Below are 23,847 nucleotides of genomic sequence, written 5' to 3'. Positions count from 1 at the left end.
TGTTTTTAAAACTAGTTTGGAGCAACAAAGTGTAAAATCATTTTTATGCAAAGATGGGCCCTTTATATCAAGTTAAATATGATAATGAAAATGAAGCTAATTAGTAAATTCTATTTGGTGTGTATTAAATGTAAAATACTACAAAAAAACATTTGATGTTTTACCTTAAGCACTTCAGTGTTTTGGTACATAAAAGGTCATTTCAGATTTGATGCCTGCAACACATTCCAAAAAAGTCGGGACAGAAGCATGCTAACATCTGTGCAACATCATCTTTCCTTTAACAGTATTTAATAATTGTTAAGGCATTGAGGATATAAACCGATCTAGTTTGGAAAGCGTAGTGTTTTGACATTTATCTGTTATACAAGCCATCATGCCGTGCAGCTGTATGGGACCTTTGTTATTGTATTTTAAGCTTACCAAGACATATGTTTTCAGTGGGTGACAGGTCTGAACTACAGTCAGGCCAATGCAGCACCCACATTCTCTGATTGTGCAGCCATGCGATTGTAATGCGCAGAATGTGACTTGGTGTCGTCATGGTGAAATAAGCATGGGTGCCCCTGAAAAAGATACCATCTAAAAGGCAGCACATCAATGGTGCTTTCACAGATGTGTTTGTTACCCCTTAACACAAATGCTCCTGTGCCAACCTTCTGGGAATATGCTACAGGAGTCAATTTCAGAATTAATGTATCTTCACAAAAAACAATTAATTTGATAAGGCAAAACATTAAATATTTTGTCTTTGGAAGCTTTTTGTTCAAATATAGTAAATATAGTGAATCATTTTAGCAAATATCTTTTACGTTAACAAAAATTTGAGAAATTGTTAATTGTTATATTTATTATATGTATTTTTTCTTACTTACTCTGAAAAAGAAGAAAAGGTGTTCCCAAACTTTTGACAAGCAGCGTGCATATTTGTAAATATGAGCACAGTGGCCTAATTGTAAGAGTGCTGTGATTCCAGTGATTCTAAAGACACTGCACACTTACTGGAACAATCAACTACCAAGTGCTGAGAGGCCATAAATTAACAACAGCTATCAGGTACATTTGCTGGGTTATATACTCTGTGAGGTCTGTGCTCTTTTACCTTGTCTTTCCTCATGAGGAAGATGATATCCTCTGGTGAAATGGCCCGGGCTCCTCGGAGGAGAGCCACCTCAGCTGCCTGGTGGAGCTGGAGGGAGGGAAGGAGAGAGGGAGGGAGAGGGAGGGAGAGGGAAGGAGAGAGGGAGGGAGGGGAGGGAGAGGGAAGGAGAGAGGGAGGGAGGGGAGGGAGAGAGAGAGAGAGAGAGAGAGAGAAAAACAAGAACTGTTCAGCTTCTGAAAAAGTTTAACGGCAGTCAGCAGTCAACAAGATCACGCTTAAGATGTTTATTCTACTTTCTGCCTGTCAGTGCATGTTAAGTGAATGAGTCATAGCATCTGCTGTTTAAAAACCTTGAGACCTGATAAGAAATCGCATATTTTGAGACCAGCACTTTCATAGTCACATGGGGTCTTCATAAACTTTGGCCAATTTTGTTAGAGCTAACATTTGTTTTGTTTTCTCAGTGCTCAAATATGACAGCATGGCTGTCCTTGCTTTTGGGAATCAACAAGGAAAGAGTACCGTTACTTAAAAACAAGTGTCAGTCATCCAGCAAGCCAGTGCCACCAAGGTGCCCACCCTGGGAGCCCATGGACACTGTTGCTTGATACGGCAGCAAAAAATAACCAAAACAATTTATAAGCATTTATAAAATAACTGAGCTTTTCTCAGATTTTGAGAACATGTTTCTTAAACTTTGGAAGTCAAGAGTTATGGCTATATTTTCCAAATGTAATTACATATAACACATAGAAAGTATGATAGTGTAATTACATACAATTACATTTCAAAAGTAAGTGAGTTATGCAATAAATTACTTTTACGTTATATTTATGTTCTGAATAGAACAGTTTGAGTGTAATTTATTTCTCTTTAATTCAATGTTTCAATGACAAAAATGTGACAAATGTGTGTGTGTTTTTTTTTTTACAAGACGATAAAGGGTTTCCGAGTGATGATTGAGAGGAAGATTGCGGGGTCAGTCCTTAGGAGTCTAAGGCATAACTGCATGCTCCTTGCAACCCATGCAGGTGCCTGTTAGCTTGGTACACTGAACTGCTAAACTGGGAGGGGAGACCGTATGCACAACAATAGCCACATTTACATGCAGCCTAATAATCCGTTAGTAATCCGACCAATAGCTCGATCGGAATAGGATACATCCATGTAAACACCTTAATCAGAATAGTCTAGTCCGATTGAGGCCATTCGGAATACAACTTCTATCCTATTGAACGAGGTGAGTAATCCTCTAAATAATCCATTAAATAGAAGAATAATATCCGTGTAAATGCCTGAATCTAATTACATTCCAATCGGAACGCATAAGTACATTCTGTGCATATGCGGCATGTCACAGCGAAAGGTTTATACCGTTCAGCATGGCAGAGCAGAAACTGGTCTGCAGAGAAGATGAAGTTTATACTCTGATCTTTAAAAGACGGCGGTGGGACAGATGTCCAGCTTGTGTCTCAGAACACGATGTCTTCCTCTCGCCGCTTCCTTTAGAGGTACATGTGACGTTTTTCTGAGTCTGACATCAGTTTAAAGCAATTAAAAACACAAGTGTGCCAACTGGAAACGCCGACTGGACCTCATGTGATGTTCGCTGTCATGGTAACGTTTACTCTAAGTGCTACTCCACGCATTTGCAGCAATTTTGAATTGGACTGCTTGTAGCGAGCATGTAAACAAAGATTTTCCATCAGACTGTTGAATAGTGAGCATATAAACACCTCAGTCTGAATCAGTAATCTGATTGTATTAAATTGGATTGGCAAAAATCTTTGCATGTAAACATAGCCAATGACTTCACATTTGAAATCAATATTAAAATGGTTCCCATTTTACTTACAAATGTGGTATCAATTCAAAACGTTTTTGACCCAATTCCTCTGCTTGCTTCAATGATCTACGAGTAAGATTATTATAATAATTACTGGCGAATTGCACCATGTTTTTGTTATGGCCAGTGATATCTGTGCTACTTAAGGGTTAGAGACGCTAAAATTTTCATTGGCTCCAAGACTTGTAAAATCTCTGAATAACTTCTATGAATCTGTGGCAGCAACAGAGGAACAAGATGCTATACAAACATCTGATCTAAGCACAAGTCCTCCTCATGTGGGTGAGGTTTGGCAATTAAGTCGTTAATATATGTCAAGGTCTACTGCATAGATTTTACTGAATATAATGCCCTTATTCATCTTCTTTATTGGGTTACGGCTGTAAGAAGGACATAGGGATGTTGCAATCATATGGAAACAATCTCTACAAGCTCAAGAAAAGGCACACAGAGAGAGTGAATGAAGAATGCTCCATCGAGGCGACGCAGCCGTTTCATTCCATTGCCAAAAAGAGCAGAAACACCTCATCTATCACTGTCACCTTCGACTGAAAATGATAGCTATCCAAATGTAAATCAGTGAATGAAACGAACTCTTTGGAATTAAGGGAGGTTACAGAAAGACTGCAGTGCCAACCTACTGATATTTTTAACCCTAACCTTACAACGGGAAAAGAAGGTCATGGGTTAAGTTAAACCACTCATTTAAATCTGTTCTACACCAGAAGGATTTTGTAGGACCACATTCGTACAGGTAATGAGCTGAGATGTGATTTATGACACAAAGGACAAAAATACAAATGCATGCAAATGGAAAGTTATTTGCAGATGAGTGGTGGCATCACTCTGAACATCTGGTCATTTTCTAATGACCGTGAGGTCAGAATTTACAAAGGGAAGTGGCCATGCAGTCTCTGCACACCAGTGTTGCATTGATGCAAAGGAAAGAAATATGATTCTGCTTTTTCAGTGTTAACACAGAGAAGCAGTGCAGCCCACTCTTTCAGGCACATACAACTAACTTAAACATGCAACCAAGTTAAACAAGCTTGTCCAAGTAAAATGGATGCGTTTGTCCAAATTAAGGACACCAACACACCAGTTTGGCAATATTTTCCAACCAAATGAATGCAGAAAACCACTGGATGTTAGCAGTAATCATTTTCCATTATTAAGTAATAAAAAGAAGCTTGCCCAGTTGGTAATTACATGGTAATTATATAATCATCAGGAAAAAAGTAATGTATAAGGTAAGGCTCTATAACGCCCACATGTGGTACTAGGTTGTATTGCTCAATGTTATCAAATACCACCGACTTTGACGAGGGGTCATTTCATGCCAACCATAGATTAGCTCTGTTTCTGTTATTAAACTTCTGCATTGCCTTGCTGGTTCTTCCTGTCAGTTGCATAGGGCATCAACCAGCTGACAGCGGACTTCCCCTCCCCCCTGTGGCAAGAATGATGATATATATTTATACATACTCATTAGATAAGCCTTTAACATATCTCTAAAGAGAGCAGAATACTCCAGTAGGCCTAAAACTTTGAAGTACCACTATCTATCAGGAGCTGAAAAATGTGGCACTGAAAGTGAGATGAGACAACAAGATGCAGGTAACTCCATATTGTGTTGCTCATGCAAGTCATCACTTGGTCCCTCAATTCATTCAAGTGTCTTTCAAGAGTTCACAACCATCCATCTCCATTGTGTGAATCTCATATGGCCCAAACCCCCTGCAGTGCATTACATAAGAAATAAAAAGTGCAAAATGTGCAAAAATATACATCAGTTTTCTATAGACATATAATATGTTATTTGTGTGTAACTGTCATAGCTCTGAGACCCAAGCTGTGTCCAGTTTAGAGCGCATGGGGCAAACTTATCAGTCATTCTTCAGCTTATCATTAAGTGGAGGAGCTGGAGGGGCAAGTCATGTTTTGATCAGGGCCCAGTAAAGCAAACATCATGACTAATCCTTTAAATAGAGATTAATATAAATTGAAACCGTCGCAGAAGTCATTTCTGATTTGTCGAGTACAGTTCTTAACCACCAAATTACTCAAAAAGCCCTTCACTACTCTGTGTAAAACTCATTCACTGGTTCTCTACTCCTTTAAGTCTATGAAATAAAACAAACAGAAGGTAAACCAAAGTAGTCAAAATGAAATTCAGCTGAGATTAAGAACTCCTTGTGCCAAAAACACAAACCACAACGTCTGATATCAGCCTGCGACGAAGAAATATTTATTCCTTCCAGAAAGCAATGAAGCTACTGAAGCTCCATCACATTTCACTTTCTGTATGAGTGGTGTAATGTCACTTATATTCCTGGAACTGACTACAATTATTCCAAAAGAAAACTAAGATGTATGTTATTAATTGAAATGTAAACACTCAATATGTCTTGACATCGGCTAAATCTAGAAATACATGAGAGTAATTCTTAGAGGACTGTAAACATTTGTTGGTCATAAAATCTGTTTGCTTGCAGATGTAGATCTGTGTGTGGAGTTTGGAGCACAAATAGGCCCCACACACGCACTCACAGGGGGAGCATTGAATTAAATGAGCTCGGAGGCTTCATTTAGTTCTTTCTGGCCTGGCATCGTACCAATGTTGACAGACTGACTGCCATATCTGTCCCAGCATTTAACAGGGAAATAGTTTTAGTAGACAAAAATGGCTTTAAGTACACCTCTCATCCTTCACTCTCCACTCGCCAAAGGTGGCCGAGCCCAAAGAGCCGCGTGTCTCAGAATCAGGCGCTATTTGCTTGGGTAAGTAGTATTTACAAAGGATACTTTGACCCTTTAGCTCCAAGTAATCAGTACTAAGAACCTCATAAGACCTGAATATTATGAGGAAAAAAGTGAAATAAGTTTTTCTGAAGAGTTCAGATAAAGGTGATCATTCAAACTGTCACAAGAAGCATTGTGAGGAAACATCTAGAAACATCTTGTAAACGTACTGTTCACTTCCCAGTCCATATATGGAAACGAAGCTAAGTTTTGAATTGTTTTTGTGATGTCATGAAAAACAACACATCTACATACATCTCCCACAGCAGTTTAGCCCTGCCCACTGATGCTTAAGTTATAAGGAGTGTTTCAGTCCAGGCTGCTTTTTAAATGAGGCAAAAGATAGACCAGCCAATGAAAACAGAGATAAGAAATAAGATGTTGGAAAATGGTCAAGTAAAATTAATGATGTTTTTGATACGTAAAACAACACAAATTATAAGTAGATCTCTGTAAAGAAGAAGAAGAAGAAGAAGAAGAAGAAGAAGAAGAAGAAGAAGAAGAAGATGTTGACCATGGACCTTTAATGAACTTTAAAATTAAGAATGGATATTTCCCTTCTCATATAGTTTCTCATCATATGTACTAAAAAAAAGCTGTATAAAAAGTTTAGCAACAGAAACTGATTTATTAGATCTCAATCAATTCCAGATAAACCTGAGATTACATTAGCCCTGACTGAACTTGACCCTAATTCCAAATAAATGGAATAACTCTGTCCCCATTCTCCTTCCTCCACTGCTCCTTTAACGCCAGTTTTATTTTCCAGAGCATTTGAAGTCTCTTGCTCATTAAACAGAATCTGTAAAATAACAGATGAATTTTAGTAATTGCTCAAATTTTACACTCAGATGAAAGCAAGTCTCCTGAGCTGCGAGACTGAATGATGTTGGCTTGGTTATTTCGTTTGGGATGGCTCTCAGACTCAGTGAACAGTGCGATCTCTGTGGTCTATTTTCAGCAGCTCAGAAGCCGGCACTGTTGACAGTTTACTCGAGCAGCGAAGGACTGTTTTACCATTTCTGGGATGCCTCAGCTATCACACTACACAGGCATTCATAAGACCCAGAGTGTTTTTCTCCAATTTGATATTGTGGTTTTAGCTTTCGCAATAGGAACCATTCCAAAGTTTAGTGTCGACAGAAGCAGAAGGACAAACCCTGGTGTCTGAAATGGTCATCTTACCCTCTTGCTAATGCAATGAAAGTACTTTAACCGTAAAAATAAAATAAAATGTTGTGATTGTGTACATAGAAAATATGTAGCAGTATTTTTTTCTTACCTTGTTAGGTCCTGTTATTAAGCATGATTCACAATATTCACAATACCTCAAACATGTTTTCTGGTATTTGATTACATCACTGTACACCAGTGGGCAGGGAAAAATAATATTAACCAATAACATCATGTTCATGTTACACCTCCCCCTCCCACCAATAACCAAGCAAAATGCTCCGTTAGCTTGGGGACCCTCTTAGATATTTGGTTTTACTCAGAATTATGTCATACTATGGAAAGAAAATGTTCTATGATTTCTGATTCATGCTTTTCATGCTCATGATTTCAAGTGTTTTTTTCAGGACTAAATTTAGGAATTCACCTATATGGGAATAGATTTCCAATATTGTTCATGTACAAACCTGCCAATACCAATACATGAACTGTTTATAAAATGTAGGCCACAAATGCAGTAAAATGTAAAAAATCAGATGCTTTAGCTCAGTGACTCAGTGTCATCTAAACTTTCTGCTCTTCTGAAGTGCAATAAATATATCATCAAACATCAGCTCGAAATATCAGCCAAATCCAAACATCTGCCCAATTTTTATGCAAATATCAGCCAGTACTGATATGAGTCTAATATTAGCCCGAACTACAAAACACTAGAACTGTAATACGGCTAAAGAGCATGTGCTTGGAATGAGTTTTGACCAAAGAATCCCCTAAATCCATGCAAAACTCACTGTGGCAAGCTAAAAGGTCTGAAGATGTCTCTCCAGAACATCAAGGCTGTGAAATCAATGCCAGTGTGGAAGCGTGTCTCAAGCTTGGGGAATGCTGGGCTCTAATTAGAGGGCTCAATTTTAATTACTACACATTTTCAAGTGACACTAGCCTCGGCGGGCTGGTTCATGTCACATTACAGTGGAGGAGAAAAAGGAGTTGCTTTCATGCAGCAGAATGGCAGAAGTCAAATAAACAAGCCTGCTGAACATAATTTCCTCTGCGCTGCTACTGCTGCGTTTTGAAATGAAATCCATTATTTGATTACACTGGAAAAGGTAACAGGAAGACAGGGGAGTATTCCAGTCACAGTGTCCTTGTAAGGATCAATTACACCGTTTCCTTTGAAAGGGGCTGAAAACAAAGACTTCTCATGTTTTCAGAACTCACCTACCAGACAGATTACTTAACTGAGAAAGCCCGTTCCTCTTGAAAATAAAATAAAATCAGCCCTGATGACTCAAAACATCATTCCATTTTCAGCATAAACCTAATTAGCTTGTGTGTTGCATGTCACCATCTGGGCTATGTTATCGCAACCCTGTTGGGTCAGCTTATACACTGTAAAATTAGTCTCAGTCATTTTAGTGGCTATCATAATGGCTGTGACGGTATGATGCTAGTTATTACTTGTTCACATCATAACAAAAAGGCATCAAAACACAGGTCATAAACAATTAAAGTAGAAAATATCAAAGCGGCCTCATTATCGCAGGAACGGGAATTCCGAGAGCGCTTGCAGAGACTAAATGTTTTGCTTGTTCTTTGCGGTTTAATGACATTGTTTGCAAGGAGACATTATCAATGTTTTGTGAAACTGAGAGTCCCTGAGAGCTGGCCAGCGGATAAATAAAACAAGTGTTTCCCATTTTCACCTCCATGAGATAGCAGAGCAGCAGTGAAGTACAGGACCTACCCTACAGGACTAACATACCGAAACAGCAGTGGACAAGACAAAGACACCTGCTGGACCATCTGTCTGGCACACAGTGTACAGCACACACATCTTTACACACATCAGCACTCTAATCGAACCTGAGCAGAAGAAAAGCTTTGAGTAAGAACAGCCTCATACAAATACAGCTTATATGATATGAGCAGAGGTGGATACTAACCACAGCAATTAGTTAAAGTCAGTTCTATGTACTTAAAGCCCCTGTCTAGTCATTTTTAAGATTTACTTCTATTATCTATATGATTTTTTTTCTATTACCTACAGTTTTGATGTTTTTACAATGAACTGGCAGAGAAAGAATGATATTGGCCTTTCCTGCTCAGAGATTTGTGAAAGCACTGTTTTCTGACGTTTTCTTCTGTTCGATTGAATTTGGCGGGAGAAGATTTGGTGCAGGCGATGTCAGAGCTGCCAAAGCACAAGTCCGAGCTATCAGCATGTGGACATATGTATATGTATCGCGTTCTTCTCCCTCACATGCAGTGACTGCTGTCCCGGAGCTCCTTGTAGTCCCATAAAAAACACTGTTATTACACTGTTGTTTATAACATAGTTACAAACCTACTAGCCTCTAGCTACTAGTGCTAGCCCCGTTACACAATCTTACTGTAAGCGATTTTCTTCATTTATGAGAGTGTGATAGCTAGCGGTCCACTTAACTGTAGGAATGCAATAATAGCTTAGTGTTATGTGAGCTACCTCCTTAGCATCAAGGTTAAAAGTGTTTCCTTGGAATTATACTCTACAGGTATGGTGCACACAAATATGACCGTGTCGATAAAGATCACAACAGGAGCCTGTGTGACCTCAATTTCAGAAGCACGGTACAGCAGTTAGCTAGCTAGCTATAGGTTGCGGATATCACGTTGGTGCTGAGCATTCATAAATCAGATATGTCAATGTGAATTGGAAATAATGTATTTTTCCTCTGTACCGTGATGTATTTACAAGTGACACATAGAGGGATGTAGAGGGGTGGACCAACCTTAATATTATTAGTAATATTTTCCCCATCCGCGAGCGCATAAACACATTTTCAAGTTGGGTAAAAGTCACTTCAATCAAATATTATGGAGAAAATAAAACATTTTAAATGATTTGATATGATTAATAATATGAGCAGGGACATGAATAAAAAGGTAAAATATTTGTAACATTTAGATTTTTGATGGATTTTTACTTCTGTGACACTGAGTGTCTTCAAATGAAAGCGGTTTAAAAGGCACTCTTAAAAATTTGGAACTTCAACGATTATAGTATGGAATTTATATCTACACACAGACTTCTCATTTATTAAACCGATTCTTTAAAGAGCCATCCATACAAAAGTTCTTGGGGAACTAAAAGTGGTTCTTCTATGGCATCAGTCCAAAGAACCCTTTTAGGCACATTTAATTTTAGGAATGAGCAGTTTCACTCTTTTTTTTTGGAACTGAACTCTTTTGCTTCCGTTGGACGGCTTTGGTGTTTCTTACATTTCTCACTTTTGAACTTTAGAGGTTTAAAGTAGACCAAAAACAGCACAAACTTCAGTTCCTGTGCTGATAGATGCTTGATGTATTAAGAAGTTTCACTACAGTTTTACAGGAAACTCTGCACTAGAGTAGTCTTTTTTTCCCTAAAAGTTTCTTATTGATGTTTTTGGAAGCTCATTTTAATATTATTTTCATGTTCATGTAATTTTATTGTATTTCTTAAGTAAACCTTTTCACTCAAGCCTTTACATTTACACCTAGCAGACACTCCAGATAACTTACAAAATGTGAAAACAGCAGGAGACAAAGAGATACAAAGTGCCAAGAGATACTGGAAGAATCTATAACCCAAGAGACAAGAGCCAAACCCTAGCTTGGCCTAGATAAATAAATAAATCTAAGTGCAGACGTTGAGGAGCATGGTTGGGGGCTGCTCTACCCACCTCAGTGTATTATACAGCCACACCAAGCAAAATAAGAAATGAATACTGAGATAATGTGGATACAGTAATTACAGTAGGTCAAGCTCCAAGCTTTAGATGTGTACAAAATAATAATTTGATGTAGCAACCACTTACTCCAAAGAAAGATGAGACCGCACACTGTAAAAATCCTCGCTCCCCATGGAAAACTATACAGAGACTACATATTTAAACAAAACACCCCTCTAATCTATCCTCCCTTTTCTATGTGAGAGACTAATTGACTTAGGCATTCAAAAAACCCCTGATATATGTCAGTGCAAGCACCTGGACAAGAGGTGACAGCTGTGCTTCCACCACCCAAACCATTTAGACTCCAAATATCCGGCGCACGCTCCCTCGCAGAGACGCACGCATCTGGGTTCAGGGTGCTGCAGTGCAGTGTCTGAGTCTGGGCCTGGCACAGCGCTCCTAACCAGAGACCACAGGCCATGGGGATGAATAGACTTCTATTACATTAAAACCAACCCTGAGCACTGGAGCTGCCCCTTAGCATTTCTAAACTGGCTAAAAAAAATCCCCTAAAGCTAAATATATCTGGATCATCATTAACCGAGACCACCCATCATGTTCTTAGGTGGAAAGCAAAATCCGCAAAATCGCAAAGTCAACTAAATGTAATAAAAAAGGTAACCGAGCAAACAGAGTATATAAACAAAAACACGTCTGGACAGTTCTGCAGCTCAAAGTTCCTTTATTTGGTCCTGTGTTCTGATCTAGTGAAATTAAGCGTTGGATTTCTCAAGCTGAATTTTGCTTGTGCTGCGAGGTCTTCAAGTTAACAATGTTAAACTCTGCAGAAGATGTCACATAAACTCAGACCTGAAGATTTACTTCTGTACAGTACCAGTCAAAAGTTTAGAGAAACTTAAAAATTCTAGCCTACTAAACAATAAGTAATAATTACGGACACACTGATTATAATTTTTATAGCCGATTCTGATTTCCTTACAGCCAGATGCTATTGTTTGATTTTTATCAAACTTTTTCATCTTTTTTTCCCTTTTTTTTTAAACCCAAGGATCGAATAAGCTCACAAAACATAGGAGTACACTTCCAGTAGTTCATAGTAGCTACAGGTACATCAATAACATTTGCTCTTTAACAGACTAAACTGGCATTTTAAATTCATAAATAAAAATGTAGCTGCCTTTAAATAACATGAATCAAATAATATTTTTAATCTGTCTGGCTATTCAGCACAATGAGTCATGCATAGCTATGCTACAACATTTTGGTGCAGATACAGATAAACAGTGAAAATGTTAGATATGTGAAACTATTTCACAATTTCTAAGAGAGAAATTATACAACATTTATAATCTTTATTTATGTCGAGTAACAAAAGTAGGTACAACACCCAAGAACACCTCCACGTCAGGTGATACCACTGTATATCCCCCAGAATTTAGCAAAGCAACAAAAGCAGAAAGGAAAGCTTCTGCTAACATGCTGACACCATCTGCAACCACAGCTTCTGAAATGAAAAACTCACAAACGACAGGGCCAAAGTGCAAAGCATACGTGAAAAATACTGGAATTCACTCTGAATGATCAGCTGTTATCTGGTGTCACGGGTGTTAGATTTTAAGTGCACATACTGTAGCCTACATACTGTAATGCCTTTAAGTTTATGCAGAAGTTTTATTTATCAGCTCAGTCTTATCATACAGAAAGCAGATTTTATCAATAATAAATGTTTTTCTTCATTACCTGCAGTTTTTTTTCTTTACCTTTGATACATTTAGTCCAAAGCATATGCAAAATGGCAACTAAAAAAATGTATTAAATAAAATTTTGGTATGGCCAGTGTACTTGCTTACATTCGAAAATTGCAACACAGACTGGACAAAAGAAATATAATAAATTAGTCAATTATCAGTCATATCTTTGAAGCAATAATTTGCCAATTTTGATCGCATATCCCCCATAATAACACAACTCAAATCAAATAACCCCAACACACTCAAAACACAGCACATCCCACTGACTGAAAAAACAATGCTGTAAAACAGTAAAATCCAAAGAGATTAGCAAGCATTTTTACTGCTTATTTCCCCATACACCTAGTCAGGCCTGAGAAAGAGACCTGCACACTGTATAACCCCCTGAAGTTCACTTTACCAGCTGACTACTGCTAATTAATTTGATGTGTACAATGGACTCATAAATATATTCATTAGAAACACAGGCTCAGGTCATTTTCACATGCTCTAATCAAATTTACAACGGTGGCCCATGTTTAAAGAGTCATATAATGAAATTGCTGTCGTAGCAAAAAAAACAAGGCCCAGGGGATTGATAGAAAGTCTGGAAGCAGAGAAAGTCCAGCAGAATAAGTGCCTATGAAAGCAGCCCCTGCCAACTTTTGCACCTGGCGTTACAGGAACCAGCCAAGTGAACTCTGTTTCACATGCGGCATGTCAGGCAAAAAGTGAAGTCTTTTCACTGTGCTGTTTGGATTTCAGGGGGAAGCAGACGTCTACAGCAAGCTTCTACAACCAGTCAATCAAGTTCTGGGGGAGGCCACAGACTGGATTAACAGCCCTCTACCTCCACACATTACAAGAAAGGACTTCTCACATTTCCTCAAAGTTCTTTATGCATGAAGAACTTTTCGGAAGTGTGCCTGCAGGAAGTACAAACACTTAACAAGTGGGTTTGTTTGTGTGTTTAAATATAATGCTCAGATAAACAAAAATATACAGGAAGTATGTGCTTGGACCCCTAAAAATGCCAGAGGGTTCCTACATCCCTACATACAGCCTTGTGTCTGGATCATAAAAGGAATTAAAGTGAGGATACTGGCTCCTGTTAGCTCCTACTGAGTGAGCAGCAATCTCTCATGAAGAAATGTGTCTCAAAAGCACTAGGGGTCACTGTGAGGATCCCACTCACAATCACTGAACACTGCACAGAAAAATATCCAAGACTAGATGATGCTTTAATAAATGTTCTACAGTTCTACAGGAAAATCACACAATCAAAGGTTAGGAAGGGAACACTCCTACGCTCATAAACTCAATCAAAAAGAAGCTTCAAGGGAAAACAGTGAGTCAGCATCAGAATCAGTCATCATGACTGCTTGTCTCTGTACAGTAAGTCCTTCCTGAGAAAAGTGAAAAGCATGTCACAAAAAACTGATTCCATTTGTCCTATCAGAGCAGTGTGTATGAAGCAGATTATCCTTGCCTGCTCATGTACAGGCAGTGCCAGTTAAAAGTTCAGACACACCTACTTATGACAGGCTTTTGTTTATTTTAGCAATTTTCCAATAACAATGCAGAATAACAATAAAGGCATTGAAACCACAAATAAATCCAAAAGGAAAAAGGACGAAAACAGGGTAAGGATAAGTGATGAATCAGAGTCAGTATCTTCAGACAATTGCCTCAAATATGACCTGCCATGGACAGATATTTAGATTTGACTGACATTTCACACCAATTGTTGATGATGTATTTATTATAGTCTGGAAGATTGGGATGTTTAGGCAACACTGGGCTACTATTCAGAAATATCTGTAGTTTATTGATTTTACTGCATTTGTAACTTATTTCTCTATTTCTGTGTACATGAAAAATATCAGATATCGACATCGGGCGAGAAGATATGATACTGGTGCATCTCTACAAAGAAGAGCAAACACATATTTTTGATTCTGCATTTTGTAGCTCCCCCCTCAAAACTGGAGACGTTCTTGATGCACTTTTGCACAATTCTCGACTTGCATAACAGATTTCTAAAACAGAGTGCATCTCACACTTAATGTCAGTGTTTTACAGAATTTCTTGTATTTTTGTAGTGAAGGTGCACACTAGGTGATTAAGCAGAGAGACACAAATAAACAAGGGTTTTTGCTTGAAATAAGCACTCAAAACCCCAATTTCACCATTATTGTGCAGGACAATGTTCAAACTGGATCATATTAGTTTATGCACATACTAAAAGCAAAGCAAAAACATAAACTAAAGATGAGTATGTGACTGTGAAACACAGATATCATGTTCTGCAGCGAGAGAAGCATTTTGATCTGGCAAACTGATGTGAAGTTGTCAAGTGAGGCCTTGAAGTTCTGTTCCATACATTATAAACACTATTATGACACTCAGGTATGTCCAAACTTACTGGTACTGTAAGTGTATGGATTTCACATACTAAATGAGCAGAGGACCAGAGTGTGTGTATTGGTCTCAGCCAACACGCACTCAAACATGTAAGAGGACACCCTGTCCCAGACACCTGAGAGACCGCCTCTTCATGTCTCTTCATCTCTTTCCTTCTAAACTATATCCTCTGCCAATGTATTTCTGTTGAACCAGTGTTTAAATCAATCACACTGTCTACAACCCTGCTGGTGCTGTGCCAACATTTCCCTCCTTCTAACATGCACAACTGTCACCTTGTCACCTGAAAGTTTTACCTCTGCTACAGTTAAGCTCATTATATATGCAGTCATGTGAGGATCACCCCATAAAAAGTTTAGACTTTTTCAATATATTTCAAGGCACAAATATCAAGTCTTCATTTAAATGGTATCGACAGAAAAAGGTGGCATAATTTAACAAATGACAAATTGTCATACTTCATATAACTGAAATAAACAGTAGTGCAATGTGGAAAAAGTAACTACACCCTACATATATCAGTACATGTCAAATTTAAATCAGGTGCACCGATCAGATACTAATGATTAGGTCCAACACTGTTACAGAACATCTTGGAAGACCAGAAATATCTGGTCTGGTTTGCTGTTTGCTATTAAAGTGTGGTATCATTATGCCTACATCAAAAGGGCTGCCAACTTGTCCAGGCCATGCCACCCTAGCAAATTCTCTATGTCTCTAAGAACCCCAAAATTTAACCACTAGACCTGTAGGTAGTTCTTGTCATTGTTGATGTAAAAGTACAAGCACCAACTCGACCTACATGGAAGGTGAGACAGGAGGAACCTTTACTGCCTAAAAAGAACATTGGGGCAAGAGATGGAGTTATTTAGCCACAGAAGCAGAAGCTATGTTTGGTGAAAAACAAAGTCTGTGTTTGATCAGAAGTACCTCATGCCAACTGTAAAGCATGGTGGTGGAAATGTTATGGTTTGGAGGTGCTTTGCTGCCTCAGGGCCTGGCCAACTTGCAATCACAGAATCAACTACGAATTCTCTTTCATATCAGAAAGTGCTAGAGGAGAATATGAGACCACTTAGAAAAAAATGAAAGATGAAGAAGTTGACTAACAGGATAATAATACCAAACATAGAAGTTAATCCACAAAGGAATGGTTCAAAGGGATGAACTGAAGAGTTGTGAAATGGCCTATTCTGAATCCCAGTGTAATGCTGTTGGGGGGTGCTGAAATGGGCTGCGCACGCAAGAAACTCCACAAACATTAAACAGTTGAAAAAAATTCTGTACTTATTTTACTATACTTATTTTTCGACAGACAAAAATGATATCAATATTTTTAAAAATAAATTATCGCATATTCTCATATATTTTTTTTGTTCTATTACCTAATGTATCTAACATTATACACATAACATCGATCAAATGCTGATATATCAAAAAAGATAAACATTTCATAGAGTGCACTTACTTTTACACATGACTGTATATGCCTAACATGCCCAGAAGAACCATCTCCGGTCATTAGCACAATCAAACAAAGAAAAAAAAAAGACGTGCAAGGTGTTTAAAGATAAGACATTTATTGGCGCTCATACGTGGATGTGTGGGAGGAATACACTCCACACTTGTGAGTGCACGCTGCCAGTGTGAAATGTTTTGCAGGCCATCTGGGAAGGATTTATTGTGTAATTTGGTTTATTACTGCTGCGGTCTTCAGCTAAGTAGCATGAACACAATTACGGTCCACTCGGCAGGGCTACACCTGGCCCCTCGGAACAATAATAAATCCAGGAGAGAGGAAACAGAGAATTAATTGAGGGTTATCACCATCATGGCCCGTTTAGTGCTTACTGCTGAGAGCAGGGAGATATTTATACTGCTGCAAAAATAAATATCCAATAGTGTTGTATTACATGCACTGTCACACTAAACAGGCACTCTTTCCTGAGAGTTGAAGAGATGTTAAGATAGGGTAGATGCAGAGACAGGCAGTCTCAAGACAGTTATAAAGGGATGAAAGGAAATAAAAAAGTAAAAAAATAAAGATAATAATAAATAAAAATGTGGCAGCTCTTTACGCTGACAATGAATTTCATATGATTCTCCATGAGAGGCCTCTTCTATACCACACTGTGAGGGGTGTGTTTTACAGCTTTATCATGCTTGCCTTTAACTTGCTGTGCTCCACGCAGTCTCAGACGTACGGAACAGAGTTATACATCCTCAGGGAGTCGTCCGTAAATTACTTTAGGCTGTCCTGGCTTTTTATGCTTGGCAAGTGAGCTCCACAATAGTTTTTTAGTGCTGCGATTTACAATATGCAGACCTTTTTTGGTGCATCTGATTGAAAGCCAGCACATCTATAAATCTGTCTGGCGCTGGCCACTGTCAGAAAAAAATGGGGTGAGCAGATGACAGTTAACATTAATGCATTAAGTGAACAAGACAAGACCGCGCACTTCCGGGTGTGAGGTAAAAGAAGGCGGACTGCTTCTCGAGGCCTGGGTGGCAGCTGCTCTTTCTGTAGGGCTATGGGGAAACAGATGAGCATAACTTCAAATAGGTTCCACTAATCTCCATAGTAGAAGTGATGCAGTCCTAAAACTGAATGACCCTGGAAACTAGAGCGGCGTCATATGGACAAAGTACTAGTTACAATTATATTGCTATATATAGTGACTGTGAAATGTCTTAAGATATATTCAAAACACACCAAGGAATCAACAGTGTGACATGGTTAAAGAGTGGCTTGTGTAATTTTGCTTATAGGATTATAGGACTGGGACCACTTGTCAAATTATAGGACTGGGACCGCTTGTCAATTTGCTAATAAATATAATACAGAAACTTGTAGAATTTATTGTTTCTGCTTTCCGATCCGTGATCTGAAATTCCAGCCCTAGTTTTACTTAATCTCCTCATTCTGTAACGGCGCAGATGAAATCAGATGCTTGTGGTAAAAATGAACAAGGAAGACTTTATTAATGAAGACGTAATCTGAGCTCATAGTCAAAAAATCAAACAATCCAAAGGGCGAGGCAAAAGGTCAAAGCCCAGAGAACAGTCAAAAAGGTCAGAACACGGAGATATGACCACAGGCAGATAATCCAAAGGGAATAGCAAAAGAAGTAATCTGAAAACAGGCAAAAGGGTCAGAAACAATCAGGACAGATATACAAAGAAAACGCTCAGTAGGTCGACAAACGATACATCCAACATACAGCACGTCTAACATCAAACAAAGACCAACAAGAAACTCAGGAAAACACAGGGCTTAAATACAAACAGGGATAACGAGGGATAACCAGACGCAGGTGGAAAACAGGTGGGAACAATCAGGGGCGGAGTCACAAAACAAGGGGGCCGGACTGGGAAGAAATCAAAACAAAAGCACATGACAGGACTAAAAGGTAAACAAAAGCACATGAGCAGACTGGGAGGGGCCAATCGTAACACATTCAGCATGAGCTGCCCCATGCCTGACTGTAAGGCCGGTGCACTGCTACACATGGGAAAAGCCATCAGAAACCTATTTCTTCCTTATTGACAGTTTAACATTTAGTCATCTTTCAGGTCTTTTTGAGATAAGGATAAAAAAAGATGCAATTTTTAATTCAATAGAACTCCAATGCACTTTGTATAAAAACTTAGTGGAAGAAGAAATTGATTCTTCCAGTAGTAGCCTAATGTTAATGAAGTTATCATCTTTCTTTTAGCTGGCATGACCCAAGCCACAAACGCTGGGTCACGACCTGTTCTGTAAAAAAAAAATATCATCATCGACTCACAGAGGAGCTCTGCAGCAGTGCTGTGCATCAGAGGCTCTGCAACTAAAGTATTTGTGGTTTAAAAAAATGGAAATATAGATATTTATATTTCATTTTTTCTCAATTTTTTCAAAATGTTTTACTGTCTTAGCCCTAGAAAATAATTTACTTCCAAAGCCGAGGCTGCAACTGAACCAAGGCAAGTCTACGGCAGGACTGTCTTATGAAGACTCCTCCTCAGTAGCCTATTGGTGACACAAATGGAACAGTCCTAACGAGGCTGCATGGCAACATCACCAGTAAGGTGCAAGCTCTTGAAATTGTGGCACGAAACTTGAGAGGGAACTGCATTGTGTTTGTTGCTACGGTAGTTAGTACACTAACAAGTACAACATAAAATACTCACAAATATGAGCAATACTGTTTCGTTTCACTGAGTTAGCCTCAATATTTTCTCTGCCTTCCCGTGATTAGACGTAACCTGAACAGTGATTTCAGTATCCCAATGCTCAAATGGTTAAGTGAGTCTTTGAGCATCTGTGCACACCCTTTAACACAGGAATGATTAATAAACAATGTATTCTGCAGCCTTACAAAAGACCACGCAAAATCACACTGGCTAAGCTTGCAATTCAGTTCCATTCAAACGGCACAAATCGATGCCCCAAGAATTCTCCCTGGTACAGCAGCAGGAGAAGAAAAAGCTGCACAAATATTATGTTTGATATGGCATGGGCCTGGTGCTGCAAGACATGTTCATGTTAACTCTGCTTTTCTGTGACAACTTCACCAACCATACTGGGTTTGGCTCAGAGAAGAAAAACAGAAAAGACCACACGAAACACATACAATAGAGTCGCAGAAATAGCTACTGTGTGTTTGAGAATTGGGAGAGTATAAATGAAGGACGGAGGCAGAGCACTGGACCTGCAGCTGCAAAGGAGAACGGAGGGGCTATTGTCTCTCCCAGGAGCGCGCTCACACACACACACACACACACACACACACACACACACACACACACACACACACACACACACACACACACAGGAGACCGCCTGATTTAAGAGCCTTCTGACTCCACGGGCTAAAGGTCAAAACAATGAATGTTAAGAGCTACTTTTCTCCTCGTAGCCAGGCAGGGCACTGTGGAGTTATGGGGTGAAAGGTTAAACCTACAGCGTGTGTCACAGTCGCCTATTTGGCCTCTCACAGATAACTCTTTGAGGGTATACAAACTAGCGGACCCTTTGAAGAACACCAAGCACACTAACACCATCATTAGTGCCTAAGCTTTTTGTTTCGGAGGGTCGAAAGCACAATGTCTGAGATGGACTCAGGGCCAGAAAATAAAGCAATTTAGAAATAAAGATGTAGGACTGGTTTCAAATCAAGTTTTTACTTTTTCTTACATTAAATTACATTTTTTACATTCTTAAAAAATACAGAATGTAAGTTATACAGAGTATAATAATATGCTGAGGGCATCTTTCTGGTGGGCCAACTCAAACGTCCTCAAGGGTCAGCTCAGGCTTGCAGGCCACTCTTTGGGCAGCCTTGGTTTAAGAGAAAAAGTTTGGCAAATTTACATAATTTTTTTCCCTTTCTCCAAATGTAGTTAATCAGCCAAATGTTTGGTGGCTGAATGGCTGAAAGATTAATTGTTTTCATATCAACATTGCAATATTCCAACAGCAAGAGCTGCAGTTTCAATTACAGCCTATATTATCAACACTGTCGTCATAAGTGGGGAAATTTAACCCAATAACACAAAGCTTGTGAACGTGCCCTAGATGAGTTAGACCAATCATAAGCACTCAATTGCTGTGACATCACAACCACAAATAACTGGCCATAACTGGTGGTGTTCAAGCCTCAAGGCAGAAAAAGTGAATTGTCATAATATTTGTCAGCAAAACCGTACACAAATCCTTCAACCCTGCTAACAAGTAATGGAAAACGAAGCCTCACCAATTAGCATCATGAAACCTGCATACCTAAATCACCACACTACACAAACTGAATTGTTGATTAATCTAAAATAGACTCTTGTATGTGACACTGTGTGACATTCTGTTAACTACAAAAGCAGCAGTAGAACCTTCTTAAAACCTACATTTTAAACATTTTTAAAAAACGTACACTCTTAAAAATGATGATTCTTCAAGGGTTCTTTAGTAGAAAAAATGGTTCTATATAGAACCATGAACACTCAAAGAACCTTTTGCATGCTGAAAGGGTTCTTCAGATGGACAATGTGATACAGATTTATAGTTTATAGAACCTTGTTGAAAAGTGTTCCATATAGCACCTAAAAGGGTTCTTCTACTGTTACGATGTCAAGATTGTTACAATTGATGAACCCTTTAGGTGCTATATAGAACCCTTTTCGAAAAGCTTCTATATAGCACCATCTATATGAATCTAAGGAACCCTTTCATGGTGAAATGAATGCTTTAACCAAGGGTTCTTTGAGTGTTCATGGTTCTATATGGAACCATTCTCTTTACTAAAGAACCCTGTGTACTTGAGTGTGTACTTGAAACTTGTACCTGTTTTTTAATAGAAAACAGTACATCACACAGTCAGAGACCACAAAAGCTTGCCAAACCATTACTTAAATATACTATAAGCTGCGTTATTTATACGCCTCATGATATCCACTGCATAACCAAAAGTTGTTGCCTCATTTGTTGGTTCTTTGATGAAGGGAAACTGTAGGCTGTCACAATCAGTGTTTTCATTTGTTGGTGGTAAATGCATGACAAGGTGTAAGTAGGGGCGTAATGGTGTTTATCCAAGCAATGAAAGCTACTGGCTTTGAAAGCGTGGTTATTTACTTAACTTTGTCCATTTCTCGTATCTCGGTTGAGGGTCTGGAGCGGCTGTGAGCTCAGACGCAGAGGGCAGGACTGCTGGGAAAGTGTGGGAGGAGGCTGACATTTTTGAGTGCTCAGTGCAGAGCAGCAGGGAAAGGAGGTGGCCTGAACTACGACTATTTATACTTAATTACACATCTCCTTTAAACCATTTCCCAGATGCAAATGTCTAAAGGCTTTGTCATACCGCGCATCAGCTACAGGGTGTCACGCCAATTGTTCTCATAAAAATGTGCAACTGCCAGCCCTTTGAAAACAAACAAAAAAACAAATGCAGTTCTTAAAATAAATAAATAAATACAAATAAATAAATAAAATGAATAAATAAAAACACCACAATTGTTAAACTGTATGCTTTACCCAGAGCCATGCACTATACCGTTAATTCTTACTATTACGTCGGCTTGGAGATGCTGGTTACACAGAAGGCTCTGATATGCAAATGAGACCTCTATCTAATCACAGCATGCTTTTACTGTGACCATCTTGACACAATCACAGCTGCACGTGTGTTTGCATGAATGAGAGTATTTATGGAATAAAAAAAAAGCGAATAATTTTGGTCAAAGCGATGCACGCCAATCTACACCACATTATTTATTTATCAATGCGTTTTTAAAAGGGCCTCCAATCATGTAGAAGTCATTAGGAGCCTTTCAGCGCGGACTGGTTTTCGAATGAGACACAATAGTGGGCAGCCAATCAGAATGGATGACTGAAGTCTTAAAGGCGCAGTACAAAAACGGGCCGTTTAATATTAAGGGATAAACAGAGGTTGGAAAATGGTCTTAAACAATGATGGTGGCAGTTTTTAATACATAAAATCACACATTTGTTATAATAGGGCTTCGGGGGGAAAATCGGACAGGAAAAATATATAGAATATATGCTCATTAATCCGTTTCAAGGAATATTGCAGTATTCATTCACCCCCCCCGGACTTACCAGGTTAATGAGTTGGGTGTGCACTATGTCCTCCACCAGGGCAGCGGTCTCGTGCAGTGGTCTCCTAGAATCGCCCAGAGCATACCTGCAACAAAAACCACAAACACTCAAACACTACAAACCACTTACAAAGAGCCATTTGACTAAACACTCACTAGAGCATTTGGGGGAGAGGTTTTAATGAAAAGAAACAATGTACAGCTGACTGGCTACTAAGAAATGTTCTTCCATGTTCACAAGGAAAGTTTACACCGGGGTTTAACAACATTCCCTGTGGAGATCTGGGTTCCTCCAAGTTTCTCCTCCAGCCCAAATCTAACCCACCACATTCCAATCAAGGACGTCTTAAGTAAATTATATGATAGATCAGGTGAGGTCTACTATCACCAGGTATATCTGACCATGCAGTGGAGCGTTGGTATTGAAGTGTTATAAGCTGGCTTTATTAGGCCAACTTCAAGTTTAATCACAAACTTTCCATTTCTAGTGAAAATTATTGTGATATATAGCATCCATCCATCCATCCATCCATCCATCCATCCATCCATCCTTTATTTCAGAGCAAAAATGCAGTAAATTCAGGCATTTCTGTGCAAAATGTAGCTGAAATCATTACAATATTACAGATCTGGTTTCTAACCATACTAGTTGTATCTTCTTTAAACTGTGGGTGATCAATGCATCACTAATAAAAATTCATATCAATTAGCTACCTACATAGACCCCAAATAAGCAGAGTTACTCAGCATAAACGTACACAGTGCCAGAGTGCTGTTTACAAATTCTACACGCCTTTATTCACAGCTTTTCCCACACTGTGCCTGCCAAAGCTTCCCACATTCAGTGTGCTTAATATCGACACAGTGGTTTTATCCAATAGAAGCGCAAACCACTGAACGGCCACAGACTCTCTCTGTTTAAGAGAGAAGACGACAAAAACTACCATGAGAAGCTTGACACTTAGAATATGAGGCTAAATGTACTAATGGCATTGGTCTGAATTCTTTAGTGGTGCATAACAAATGATTTACTTTAACTACAGGGGCAGAATTCAATTCTCCCACACGAAAGGTCAGTCTTTCTTATGAAACTGCATCACAGTTTCTGGCATCACTCTCAGATAAAAAATTAATAAACGACCTCATTTTATGAATTTTCCATTTATTCAGTCAGAAGAGATTGTCTCAGTCTAGCCAGCAGCATTTTTAATCTTAAATTTCCAAGAAAAAGCCATCCATGAAACGTTTGCCCCGTGATGTAAACTATAGTTCATCTGATGGTTCATACAAGATGCTGCTAGTTTCTAGTGAGACAACAAATATCATTAACGGACCATCAACTCATTTTTTTTTCTTCTTTCTATGGATCAAAGATGAATAAAAGAACACAATCATCTACTCTTGAAAAATGGTTCTATACATCTGGATATTGGGTATCTCAACCATGACCCTGTAAATTAACTT

The 23,847-nt window shown here is 38.8% G+C and overlaps 1 protein-coding gene across 1 annotated transcript in view; it reads right to left on the bottom strand.

Annotated features, from left to right (window-relative positions):
• supt3h (SPT3 homolog, SAGA and STAGA complex component) overlaps positions 1-23,847 on the bottom strand; it is a 114,299-nt gene that overhangs the window by 37,489 nt on the left and 52,963 nt on the right. The window contains exons 3-4 of the mRNA XM_017721411.2: positions 22,385-22,469; positions 1,103-1,189 (exon numbers count right to left, since the gene is read on the bottom strand). Coding sequence (XP_017576900.1) covers positions 1,103-1,189; positions 22,385-22,469 — 172 coding nt within the window. The remainder of the gene's footprint in view (positions 1-1,102; positions 1,190-22,384; positions 22,470-23,847) is intronic.

This window comes from Pygocentrus nattereri, chromosome 10, assembly GCF_015220715.1.
Source record: "Pygocentrus nattereri isolate fPygNat1 chromosome 10, fPygNat1.pri, whole genome shotgun sequence".
Classification (NCBI taxonomy): Eukaryota; Metazoa; Chordata; class Actinopteri; order Characiformes; family Serrasalmidae; genus Pygocentrus; species Pygocentrus nattereri.
Note: the sequence above shows the minus strand (reverse complement) of the source record. Positions and strands in the feature narration are given on the sequence as shown.